Here is a 13,214-nt window from a genome sequence, read left to right as displayed (position 1 = left end):
GACTTAAAAGGTCCACAATCTGCAACATATGACCTAAGATAGGACTTCACTTGTCTTTGGCGGGAAAGCGCTTCTGTGGGATTTCGGGTCCGTGCCTCCGCACCGCAAAAAGATAGAACACATTCTATCTTTGGCCATATGTTGCGGATTACAGACCCATTTAAGTCAACGCATCCGCATCATGGAGTGCATACGGCCAGTGCCCGTGCGTCATTAAGCTGGTGTCCATGATTACGGATCCCTCAGGCACATTATAGACTGTGTCCCTGAAAACCACGGATCCAACACGGATCCTTCTCAGATATCTTGTCACGGATGTATTCATAGACAGGGACCTATGAACAAAATCTTATGGAGGCATACAGCATGGCATTTCTAACCAAATTGCCTTGGAAACCTGAGAGACCTGTCCTGGGGGGAGCAAGGTGTTCATACTGCACAACCACCCAGCTTTCCCAGAAACACATACAATAATGGATAAAGGATGGCACAGCATGGACTATATTCATTTTATTGGTGAATTTTCTGAAATCCGCTGTAAAATGTGTCATTTGAATTTAATTCAGATTCTAATATTCACTCGACGACACACTGCTTAGCAGTGTACGTTTCAATAAAGTTATCGTTGTATTGAATCAGGAAAAAAAAAACACGCTGTTCGATGGCTCTGCTGAATCGAGGCTTGGTTTTAGTCACGCCCAGCTCAGCTACGGTAGCCGAGAAGGCTATGGTTTGGGCCTTTGCGGCCCCCGTTGCAATCCGCGTTTGGTTCCTGTAAGGGAAACGGTAAAAAGCAGAGCGTGGTGAGCGGCGGGAGGTTAGCTAAGGCTTCAGGGCGGGTCACTGAAAAGACGTATATAAAGATATACCGGAGTGCAGAGGGTGGGTAACCTAACTCCAAGGTGGTTGCCATGTCAGGACCAGGAGCAAGCCTGTAGTGATAATATGTCTGCACTGATAAATAGTGGCATATGTTTCATATTATATGGGAGGGAGCAGCCTGTAACACATTAGCAGCTGTGGACTACAAGGCCTATCAGGCTGCCTGACAGTGTACACTGAGACTTGTAGTACAATAGCTCAGGGCTTGTTGCTAAGCAGTTATTAAAGTGAAAGTCTCATTATTTTTTTTCCTCCGCAGGGCGCGATGAGTGACATACGCCATTCTCTCCTGCGGCGCGATGCCCTCAGTGCAGCCAAGGAGGTGCTCTACCACCTAGATATCTATTTTAGCAGCCAGCTGCAGAGTGCCCCCGTGCCAATGGTGGAGAAGGGGCCCATCGAGTTACTCGAAGAGTTTATCTTCCAAGTTCCCAAGGATCGAGGATCCCACAACAAGGTGACTGCAACTTTGTTTCTGTCAGTTCTGTTGGTCACAATGTATCAACATACCCCCCAATGTGTGAAAGGCTCAAGGAGGGACAATAGCAGCAGCATAGTTATGTCCTTGTAGTGCTGCCCCCTTAGTGCTCCACAAAGCAGCCTCTTTAGTGTAGAGTTGTCACGATACCAAAATTTTGATTAAATTTCTATACCCTAAAAAAGTATTGCTATATTCGATACCACGTGAAAAAAATAAAGCACCGAAAAAGACTTGTGCGTTCCATATTTTATGTAACATCCGGCCCATAATAGAACAGTCCTATCCTATGTTTTGGGGGGACAAGGTGACAAAAAATTGCAAATCGCGTGTTTTTATTGTTTTTTCTGTTGCGGCGTTCACCGCATAGGAAATATTTTAATAGTTCACACTTTCTGGCGGGGCAATATGTAATATGTTTATTTTTTATTGTTTGTAAATTTTATATGTAAAATTGGGAAAGGGGACGATTTAAACTTTTTGAATTTTTTTGTTTATTATTTTTTCATAGTTATTATTTATTATTTATTATGTCCTAGTCACCCTAAGGCCTCTTGCACACGACCGTACGACGTTGTGCATTCCGCATCACAGATGCGGACCCGTTCACTTCAATGGTTCTGCAAATCCGGGGATGCGGTATGGAACGGAAGCACTACGGAGTGCTTCTGTGGTGGTCCGTTCCATGAACTTGTCCTATCTTTTTGCGGAACGGACGGATCGCGGACCCCATTCAAGTGAATGGGGTTGCGATCCACATGTGGCTGGCCCACAGGCAGCACACGGCCTAATAAAGATCTATTAGGGTGAGTAGGACTTCACACTCTCCCTGCTGCCCTGTGCATAGTACACACAGCAGCAAGGAGCTTACAATGGCAGCCAAGGCTTCAGTAGCATCCTGGCTGCCATGGTAACCGATCGGAGGTCCGCTATTACACTGCTGCGGCTCTGATCGGAACTGCCACTGCCACCAATGAAGAGGAGGGGAGAGGACCCACCAATAAATATAACAATGGGGGGGAGGGGGGTGCGCCTGTGGCCACTGCGCCAACAGCGATACTAATACTGGGGGGTGGGGGGCGCACTGCGCCACCAATGAATGTAATTAACACATTAATTTAAGTATAGGCAGCGGGTGTTGGCGGCGGTATCACAGACCCTTAAATATAAAAAATAAGCAGTCTCTAGTCTTTGTGGTTACTTAGCGGTGCTGCAGATCCACCAAGCGTCGTGGGTAAAGTTCGCTTCACAGTCAAAGTTCCAGAAAATGTTGATCGCGCTGCCTTATGAGTGTAGAGTCCCAATCTCAGACCCTTCTTTCCAATGTTCAGGTTAATCCACCTTGTAGCCAAACAATCGGTAACCAGAGGCTGGTGCACTCACGTACAACAGCACCCTAGAGGGAAGTTATGGCACAAATAGTGAAGTTCCACCTGGTAGTTCCGCAACCAACAGGTTTTATTTTACTTACAAAATATCATAAAATTCAAGCCTAAAATCAAATTGCTTTCATCAGAGATCCACCCAACCCGGGTTTCGCCAGTCCAGCTTCTTCAGGGGCGATAGTGTGCACCTTCACAGGTGCAGTATTTATTGAGCCATGGTCTCTTCCAAAGACCGCCCAATAATTCAACCTTTTTTTTTTTTTTTTTTTTGGGATGTTCAACAGAACTTAAAGGGAACCTGTCACCGGGATTTTGGGCATAGAGCTGAGGACATGGGCTGCTAGATGGCCGCTAGCACATCCGCAATACCCAGTCCCCATAGCTCTGTGTGCTTTCATTGTGTAAAAAAAACGATTTGATACATATGCAAATTAACCTGAGATGAGTCCTGTCCCTGACTCATCTCACGTACAGGACTCATCTCAGGTTAATTTGCATATGTATCAAATCGTTTTTTTTACACAATGAAAGCACACAGAGCTATGGGGACTGGGTATTGCGGATGTGCTAGTGGCCATCTAGCAACCTATGTCCTCAGCTCTATACCCAAAATCCCGGTGACAGGTTCCCTTTAAGCAATAAAAATACTGAACATGATTCCTAAAGCCCACAAGGGCCAGCGGTATTAAAACAAAATAGAAAAATACATTAACTCATCTGAGCATATAATTCACATACACTACTATCCCCATTCATGAAAAAAACACATATCAGCGTTCCGATCACATGACCTCCCAGAGCCTATAACAGGCTCGCTATATTACAATTCATTCATAATATACAAGACATCCAAGAACAGCGGCGACAACCACCCCCCCCCCAACTTAACCCCTTATACCTTGACAATGCCTCAAATAAATCCACCCACTACCCTTGCGTAGTAATCTAAATGGGTCAATAGCGACACAACCCCTAGCAATTTCTCTTTATTCCACCAAACACCTGAAGCAAGGGTAGTGGGTGGATTTCTTTGAGGCATTGTCAAGGTATAAGGGGTTAAGTTGAGGGTGGGGGGTGGTTTGTCGCCGCTGTTCTTGGATGCCTTGTGTATTATGAATGAATTGTATATAGCGAGCCGTTATAGGCTCTGGGAGGTCATGTGATCGGAACGCTGATATGTGTTTGTTTCATGAATGGAGAATAGGGGGATAGTAGTGTATGTGAATTATATGCTCAGATGAGTTAATGTATTTTTTTATTTTGTTTTAATACCGCTGGCCCTTGTGGGCTTTAGGAATCATGTTCAGTATTTTTATTGATTGAGTTCTGTTGAACATCCAAAAAAAAAAAGGTTGAATTAATGGGCGGTCTTTGGAAGAGACCATGGCTCAATAAATACTGCACCTGTGAAGGTGCACACTATCGCCCCTGAAGAAGCTGGACTGGCGAAACCCGGGTTGGGTGGATCTCTGATGAAAGCAATTTGATTTTAGGCTTGAATTTTATGATATTTTGTCAGTACAATAAAACCTGTTGGTTGTGGAACTTCACTATTTGTGCTATAACTTCCCTCTAGGGTGCTGCTGTACGTGAGTGCACCAGCCTCTGGTTACCGATTGTTTGGCTACAAGGTGGATTAACCTGAACGTTGGAAAGAAGGGTCTGAGATTTGAACTCTACACTCATAAGGCAGCGCGATCAACATTTTCTGGAACAAGGTATCACAGACCCGGCACCCGGCCTCAATAACAGGGCATGTTATCCACTGAACTGCTGCAATTAACCCCTCAGGTGTTTCACGGGATCGCTGTGCCCTGTTATTGAGGCCGGGTCTGTGATACCGCCTCCGACACCCGCTGCCTATACGTAGATTAATGTGTTAATTACATTCATTGGTTGCGCAGTGCGCCCCCCAGTATTAGTATCGCTGGTGGCACAATGGCCACAGTCCCTTCCATCCTCCTCCCTGCTATCTCCCCAGCGCAGCCTAGTATTGGTAAATAGTAAAACCCTGTATCGATCCGGGTCTAAAAGTATCGATTTGGGTATCAATACTTCGATCCCAGGTGCAACCCTACTTTAGTGCCCCCACACAGTAGTGCTGTCCCCTTTTTACCCCCTTTCATTAGTGAAGCCCCATTAGTGTTAATAAAATTAAAAAAAAATGTAATCCTCACCTTGCCCCATTCCCCTGATGAATGGAGGACATGCTTTCTTCAGTAGTGACGTCATTGCATCTGCTGAGCAGGGGGCAGACTCCCAGGTGGGGACTGGTGAAGCAGGAAGCTACTTCACCATTGCATTCATCTGTATCCAGTGTCCTCAGGATGCAGATCCTTTTGAAACTGGGACGTACCTCAGCCATACTGGGGTAGCACTAGTTCATGGGCTGGTATTGCAGCTTTTTTTAAAAAAAAACACTGGAATTCCTTTTAGGGAATATCGGCACAGAGCTGCCCAATGCTGGCAGATTTTGTGCCAACCAGCAGCTATAAATGAATAGAATGGCTGCTTTATTTTATTTTTTAGGGCAGATGAACAGCAGTCTTACCTTTTTTAAAACAGTGCAATGATTAACTCTTTAATTAAAAACGGACCCAATCAGTGTGTGGCACAGTCTTTGGTCCCATATTAGACGCTAGTAAGGCTTTACCCTTGGTGGACAGGTAATAATAAGCTTCCGTAGAAAACAATTCAAATGGGATTTTAAGAGTTTGTTCGTTCCCTCACAAGTGATGGCTTATCACATTGGTGGCGTGCATGCCGGAGGGGGCACTCAGCTCTGTGTGGGCAGTGCATAGGGTTGCCACCTGTGCACTATTACTAATTACCATTCTGACGCTCTCATTAGTACAGCCTTTGCCCCTTCTTTCTTCTGCTTGTGTAAGGCTACCTTCACACTAGTGTTTCTATTTTCCAGTATTGAGATCCGTCATAGGATCTCAATACTGGAGAAAAACACTTCCGTTTGTCCCCATTCATTGTCAATGGGGACAAAAAGTAACTGAACAGAACGGAAGTGCTCCAAAAAGCATTATGTTCCGTTTGGTTGCGTTCTCATATCAGAGAGCAAACCTCCGCATGCTGTGGTTTTCTTTCAGTCCTGGGATGCAGAGCAAAACTGATCCGTCATGACCCACAATGCAAGTCAATGGGGACGGATATGTTTTCTCTGACTCAATCTGACATAATAGAAAACTGATCCGTCCCCCATTGATTTTCAATGGAGTTCATGACGGATCCGTTCATAATGGATGCAGATGGTTGTATAATCAGTAACGGAAGCGTTTTTGCTGAACCCTGCCGGCAAAAACGCTAGTGTGAAAGTAGCCTTAAAAAAACGGTCCTTATTAATTTGATCGCACCGTGGGGGAACACTCGCTGCTCACTGGATGCATAGGACAGGACCGGCGCTCCAGAGTGATTGACGTTTCGCAGCATTGACTGGAAACAGCAGGACCTGCGGAGCGTCATCACGCTGGAGCGCAGGTCCTGTCCTGTGCATCCAGTGAGCAGTGAGATATTGCATTATTAATACCGAGAGCCACTAGGGGAGCACTAATGGGGGCATGAATTTTACTGGGGGCCACTAATGGAACATTATGACACTAATGGGGCATTATAAATACTGGGGGCCTTATAAATACTGGGGGCCACTGATGGGGGGGCCTTATAAATACTGGGGGCCACTGATGGGGGGCCTTATAAATACTGGGGGGCCACTACCGGGACATTTATAAATACTGGGGGGCCACTACCGGGACATTTATAAATACTGGGGGGCCACTACCGGGACATTTATAAATACTGGGGGGCCACTACCGGGACATTTATAAATACTGGGGGGCCACTACCGGGACATTTATAAATACCGGGGGGCACCAAAGGCAGCATTGATTTTACTGGGGCCTCTGTTAAGCCACACCCCCTCGGTATTCAGGTTAAATTGCTGGCACCTCCACCAATCAGCTGTTCAGAAACTCCTTTATAAAGCTAGATGTCAGAAACAACATTTTCCAGCCCTGGGGTAATCTGTGTGTCCCCTACAATTCTGCATACATATGACTACCTATTAAAAAACGTATAGGATGATTGACTTTGACCCCCTGCTTTTCCTCTCAGCGTCTCACTGCCATGCAAGAATTGCAGCTGCTGGAGATTCTTTGCAACTACTTCCAAGACCAAACCAAGGATGCGGTCCGCCAGGTCATCTTCTCCTCGCTGTTCAGCCCGCAGGGTAACAAAGCGGACGAGCAGCGTATGGCTCTCCTGGGGAAGCTGACTTCCATGGCCGTGGCAGTATGCAGGGTGCCCGTGCTGGAATGTGCTGCCTCGTGGCTCCAGGTACAAATCAGCTGCTTGCTTTATTTGTGAGGAGTAAATGAAAAGCTTATTAGCCTAGAGTTCCCCTTTAACATATAGTCTTGGTAGAGAGGCAGTATATTCTCTCCGGTGACAATGGGTATAATAAGTTACACGCCTTTAAAACTATTGCAGAAACTTGCGGTCATCCAGATCTAAAGCTCCTAGTTTTCCATATCTCTGCTTGCTGGCAGTGAATGGGAACAGCGAGAAGAGAAAGTTGCCTTAGCTTACAATTCTGTTCTGTTGTTTCTTTCCAACGCAGCGCACCCCTGCCGTGTATTGCGTACGCCTGGCCAAGGCTCTGGTGGGCGACTACTGTGGTCTAGTTCCAGGCTCCATCCAGACCCTTAAGCAGATCTTTAACGTCAGCCCGCGCTTCTGTTGCCAGTTCATCACGGCAGTCGCCGCCCTGTATGATATGTCCACAGGTAAGAGGACGCACCCCATGCGGGCAAGTGTACAGTTCACCCAAAACGATGACTAAGACCTTGCTCCCCCCATTGTCTTTTCAGAGGAGCTCATCCCCCCTCACGACCTCCTGGAAATGATTGTATCTTGGATTTTCGAGGACCCTCGTCTCATTCTGATCACGTTCCTCAACACCCCTATTTCGGCCAACCTGCCTCTCGGATTCTTGGAATTCTCCCCCTTGATGGGTTTAGTGCGGTGGTGTGTGATAGCCCCTCTGGCCTACAGACGCAAAAAAAAGGCGGCGGGTGGTGGGCCTATTGTGGAAGACCAAAACCTTTACTCCAAGTTACATTTGAGTGTGCTGCAAGGCCTCATGGTCCTTCAGACGCACCTGACGGAGAAGAGTCTGTATGGGCGCTTAGCGCTTATCCTGTTTGAGCAGCTTGTGCCTCTGGTGGAGGAGCTGGGGCAACTCTGCGAGGAGCTTAACCCACTGAACGCGGAGCAAGAGATGGAACTGGCGTTGGATCGGCTGGCACAAGCGTTACAAGTCTCCATGGCGACAGGAGCGCTACTTTGCACCCGGGGTACGTTCTGGAACAGCTATATCTGAGCCCTAATGAGACATGAACTGCATGGTAGGGAATGTTGGAATTGACGCTGCAGTGGTGGCACCATGTAGCTGCCCAGGTGGCATTCACATCCAAAACGATAGACTCTTGTGCCAAGCTGCAGCGGTCTGCCAGATAGTAATGCCGAGCCACGCGGTCTCTGCTTCTGTAAAGGAAATCTTAGCTCCGGGAGGGTTTAAGTGCACGTCAGTACCAGTTTATAGCTGCCCTTGTTCTAAGGGGTGACTTGTCTCACTGCCAGGCCGTGCAGAGACATCTCCCAGCTGGTAACATCCAAATGAACCTTTATTGCAGACTGCTGGTAATTCATACATAAACTTCTAGTAGGAATAATAGAGGAAAGGCACAAGGTAGTCATAAGCATAGATGCTTCAGAATTGTTATTACACAGAGAATGCAATTAGTTACTAAACCAGACATGTCAGGAGAGGGGACAGGTCCTCTTTTACCAAACTCTGCCTAAGGCCTCCTGCACACGAACGTGTGTGCCCCTTGGTCGTGCTGCGGCCCGCAAAATGCAGACCGCAATGCGCGAACACCGCGCATTGCGGGCAGCCGCAGCGGATGGCGAACCAAATCACTTTAATGGGTCCGCGATCTGGCCGTTCCGCAAAAAGATAGGACATGTTCTATCTTTTTGTGGAACCGAAGTACGGGACGAAACCCCCACGGAAGCACTCCGTAGGGTTCCGTTCCGCATCTCTGGATATGCGGACCCGTTGAAGTGAATGGGTCCGCATCCGTGATGCGGAATGCCCACGGAACGGCACCCGTGTATTGCGGTCTGCAATACGGCAACTGGGCGCACACAATCGTGTGCTGGAGGCCTAATACTACAGAAGGTCAGGGGCAAGCAGCCAAATTCTATCAGGTGTATGAGCTTCACATGACCTTCCTGCTCACTGGAAGTCATAAGACACTTGAAATATGATGTGACCCAGTGTATGCACAGGGGACTACAGGATTATACATGCGACCTTAGTTCTTAACTTTACTTTTCCTTGCAGATGACCTGAGAACCCTCTGCGCAAGACTTCCCCATAACAAGTGAGTACCTCAGGGTGTCCTTTGTTGACTAGCAATTTATTTTTTATAAAGACTAGCATCCCAACGTGTGGCTCTCCAAACTACAACTTCCAGCATGCCATCTCAGGCTGCGGCCAGCAGGGCACATTGGGGGTTGTAGTTTTGCAACAGCTGGAGAGCCACAGGTTGGGTTGTTTTAGACTAAAATGGACAGTTTCCTGTAGGGCGACTAATGAAAATATCAGGTCGGCTATTGAATATGGTATTAGCATATTTTTCGCTCTATAAGACACACCTTGGAAAATAATTAAAAATAAAAAAATATTTTTTTCATCACACCTCAGCTCAGACTCTCAGACGTGAATCCCCTGTAAATATAAGAATGACAATCTGTCCCTGGGAAAGGTGGGTGACCACCAATAACGACTTTCCCAGACTTTCATCAGCCTACAGATTCATTCTGCCTGTCAGAATGGACCCATAACCCTTGTACTGCAGGGAGGGAGCTGGCTCACACTCGTATTTGTATATGTTCCTACTAATTATATAATTATATATATATAAATATATATATATATATATATAAATATATATATATATATATATATATATATATATATATATATTTATTTTCTGTATTTTAAGGGAACGGTATGATGGTAATCTAACCTTTTTTTTTTTTTTTTTCCTTTCCAGCTTAATGCAGTTGGTGGTGTCCGGTCCAGTGCAGCCGCAGCCTTCTCATCCGACTCTGACCCCTGCCTACTACCCTCACATTCATACACCACCTCTGGGTTACCCCACGCTCCCCGCCCATGGAGCATTACCAGCACACACAGCATTGCCCGCTCATGCTGCCCTTCCTGCTCATACTACTCTACCTGCTCATGCAGCGTTGCCCGCTCACACAGCACTCCCCACCCATGCAGCCCTGCCAACACACCCCGCACTACCAGGGCATCCTGTGCAGACATTCATGCCCGGCATGACCTTTCCTTTTCGACCAATGCGTTGATTGCCTCTGCACTATTCCGGAGACGGACTCACGGAGCACAGGCCCGCGTGGCGATGCTTCAGGGATGAGGCGACCTTTTTAGATGTTCCAGGACGATGGCATCACACACAGAGGACCTCCCGGCTGCCTGGTGACATCAGGCCAGGGACAGACATGATTCCGCTGCATAGCTCACATCCTCACTGTATGGACTGTAATGGCAGGGCCAATATTCTTATTTTTGTATACAAGGGGGAAAAGGAGGAGAGTAGTGGCAGCTCTCCTTTCAGGGCATGCTGAGAGTTGTAGTTTTACAACTGCTGTGGAGCCACAGGTTGCTAATCAGCCTCTCAAAGAAGCATTTGTTCCATCAGCCACGTCTTTACACACACTGCCAGAATATGGCGTTAGGCTGCTTTCGCACACAGGCTTTTGCTGGTGTTTTTCTGGCTTTTTTGTTGTTTTGTTTTTTGCTGTAAAAACGCAAGTTCCAGATGTTGGCTGAAGGCCTATGGCAGGGCTGGCCAACCTGTGGCTCTGCAGCTGTTGTAAAACTACTGTTCCCAACATGCCCTGCTGTAGGGTGTCTGGGCATGCTGGGAGTTGTAGTTTTGCAACAGCTGGAGAGCCACAGGTTGGCCCTCCCTGGCCTAGAGGAATTAGGAAATGCTGGACATTTTTTTTTTTTTGGGGCTAGTGGTTATTCTGGCGTTTTTTTTCTACACAGTGTGACTTACCACTAGCTTTATCTTCACGTTTTTTTCCCTGTGGACACACAAGCTTTTTAATTTAAAGGTGGTCCTTTTTTTTTTTCTTGTCTTTTTTACTTCTTTTCATTAACGCAGTTTGTTTTCAAGTCACCTTCTCTATAGGGGAAAAAATGCCATGAAGAAAAAGTAGCGGTAAGGCCTCACGCACACAACTGTTTTTCGGTTCCGCATCCGACCTGCAGTTTTTGCGGCTCGGGTGCAGACCCATTCACTTCAATGGGGCTGCAAGGACAGCCCCATTGAAGCATGTCCTATTCTTGTCCGTTTTGCGGCCAAGAATAGGCATTTCTACAATGGGCCGCCTGTTCCGCAAATTGCGGAAGGCACACGGGCGGCTTTAGTTTTTTGCGGATCCGTGGTTTGTGGACTGCAAAAAACGGCACGGTCGTGTGCATGAGGCCTAAGACATACTGGTGTTCCCATACGCCAGTGTTGAAACCCCCCCCCCCTTCCCCCCGGAGTAAGATGCGCCTAATTTACTGGTAGGCAAATGCTGGCTGGAGGTGGGAAGCTGTGCCCCCTCTTTCCAGGCCCCAACCCTTTCTCAGCTCTGCAGAGAAGTTGCAGGAAGCTGTGACAACGCCACAGCAGTGGTATAAAAGCTTTAATAAATGTCCCCCCACTGTGTGCAAAAAATGCCAGAAAAGCCGCCAGCCAAAAAAATAACTTGCACGTCTTGCATTTCCTAATTCCAATAGACCAGGGATGCCCAACCTGCGGCCCTTCAGCTGTTGCAAAACTACAACTCCCAGCATGCCCTAATAGCTGTAAGCTATCCAGGCATGCTGGGAGTTGTAGTTTTGCAACAGCTGGAGGGCTGCACTTTGGACATGCCTGCAGGTTGTCCAGGCATGCTGGGAGTTGTAGTTTTACAACAGCTGGAGGGCTGCAGGTTGATCTTCCGTGACATAGACTTCCAGCTAATATCTGGAGCTGTTTTGTTTTTGTTTTTTTGGGCAAAAACTACCACAAAAAAATGCCACTAAAAATGCAAAAGAGCTTAAAAAAGCCATGAAATGCTATGTTTGAATCCAGCCTTAGGACTCATGCACATGAACGTATGCATTTTGCGATCTGCAAAACACGGATCCGCCCCAAAAAATACGAATGACGTACGCTTTTTCTTTTTTTTGTGGATCCTTTGTAACCATGCCTATTCTTGTCTGCAAAATGGACAAGAGTAGGACATTTTTTAAAAAAAAATTTTGGGCGGAATGGACATAAAGAAACAAGGCACACGGACTAATTTCTGCTTTTTTTATTTTTTCCTTTGCCAACCCATTAAAGTGAACGGAACAGACACAGAAAGAAAATGTTAGTGTGCATGAGCCCTTATAGCGGTACCCGGTCTGGGTGCAGCCACTTTTTTTTTTTTTAACATCGTATGGGATCGGACTTTTGAGTTATCTTCCTCTGTATCCAGCTTTCGGTTGTTATGTTGGAGCCGACCTAGGAAAGAGCAAGTGGTCGCTGGGATAAATGATCTTCCTTACAGTTTCTGTTCATTTGTTTTTTTTTAGTAAAGCAATAAAATGATACTTATCAGGTGTCCCAGAACAGGACCCCCCTGGCTGCTGCCACTGCTCTTTCTGATCGGGCCGTTATCCATCTGTGCAGGTCTACAAGTGCAAGGTGGCCACATTACGACTACCACCTCCATCATGTGTTTTATTACCCAAACTAATGGGACTTAATGGTCGGGGGTCATTAGAGCCACGGTCCAGGCGGAACTTGCAACCATAACACGCATGCTGTGCGCAGTGGGTGTCTATCATATATACTAGCATCTGACTTGTCACTGTGACCCCCCCCAGGAGCGGGGCCTATGAGTGCTGTTCCCTTGGCTACTGCTCAGCTGTCCTCAGAAATCCAAGCGCGCCTTCTTATAATCTGTACACTGGCCCTGACCAAAAAACGGAAGGGCACAGCCCTCAGATGACCGCTTCTGCCCCTTCTTTTTAGTGATAGGAGGGAGGGGGGTCTCTGCCCCTGAACCACCACCAATTTAAAATGATAGGTACCCTTTAACATCTGTGTTCTGCTCCCCTTCCCAATTGTGATCCAAGTTCAGTTGTTGTACGGCTGTGCTACCAAGTAACAGCCTTAGGCCTCATGCACACCCCCGTGCGGTCCGTGTGCCAGTCTGCATTTATTTATTTTTTGCAGACACATTCTATCCTTTTGCATAACAGATGCGGAGAGCACACGGATGATCCGCATCCATATGTCTGCGCGGACCCATTGAACTCAGTGGGTGTGCAAAAATGATAG

The 13,214-nt window shown here is 46.9% G+C and overlaps 1 protein-coding gene across 3 annotated transcripts; it reads left to right on the top strand.

The window, feature by feature from the left end:
• Positions 1–741: 741 nt before the first annotated feature.
• On the top strand, positions 742–12,446 carry C8H7orf26 (chromosome 8 C7orf26 homolog). Of its 3 annotated transcripts, none has more exons than XM_044303795.1 (7): positions 742–786; positions 1,142–1,339; positions 6,868–7,089; positions 7,373–7,538; positions 7,623–8,108; positions 9,161–9,200; positions 9,876–12,446. In XM_044303795.1, exons 2-7 carry the CDS (start codon positions 1,148–1,150, stop codon positions 10,192–10,194), a joined length of 1,425 nt encoding a protein of 474 aa, XP_044159730.1. In that variant the 5' UTR covers positions 742–786; positions 1,142–1,147; the 3' UTR covers positions 10,195–12,446. The 3 variants fall into 3 exon arrangements, with proteins under 3 accessions (XP_044159730.1, XP_044159729.1, XP_044159728.1); XM_044303794.1 differs by having other exon boundaries at positions 744–803; XM_044303793.1 differs by having other exon boundaries at positions 749–882.
• Positions 12,447–13,214: the final 768 nt, after the last annotated feature.

Source organism: Bufo gargarizans, chromosome 8 (assembly GCF_014858855.1).
Source record: "Bufo gargarizans isolate SCDJY-AF-19 chromosome 8, ASM1485885v1, whole genome shotgun sequence".
NCBI lineage: Eukaryota > Metazoa > Chordata > Amphibia > Anura > Bufonidae > Bufo > Bufo gargarizans.
Note: the sequence above shows the minus strand (reverse complement) of the source record. Positions and strands in the feature narration are given on the sequence as shown.

Bases quoted from the DNA above. Each gene is read 5' to 3' on its own strand.
- C8H7orf26 (XM_044303795.1), top strand. From the start codon at position 1,148: ATGAGTGACATACGCCATTCTCTCCTGCGGCGCGATGCCCTCAGTGCA. The intron at 1,340-6,867 runs GTGACTGCAACT...TTTTCCTCTCAG, and splicing joins ATCGAGGATCCCACAACAAG to CGTCTCACTGCCATGCAAGA. The intron at 8,109-9,160 runs GTACGTTCTGGA...TTTTCCTTGCAG, and splicing joins AGCGCTACTTTGCACCCGGG to ATGACCTGAGAACCCTCTGC.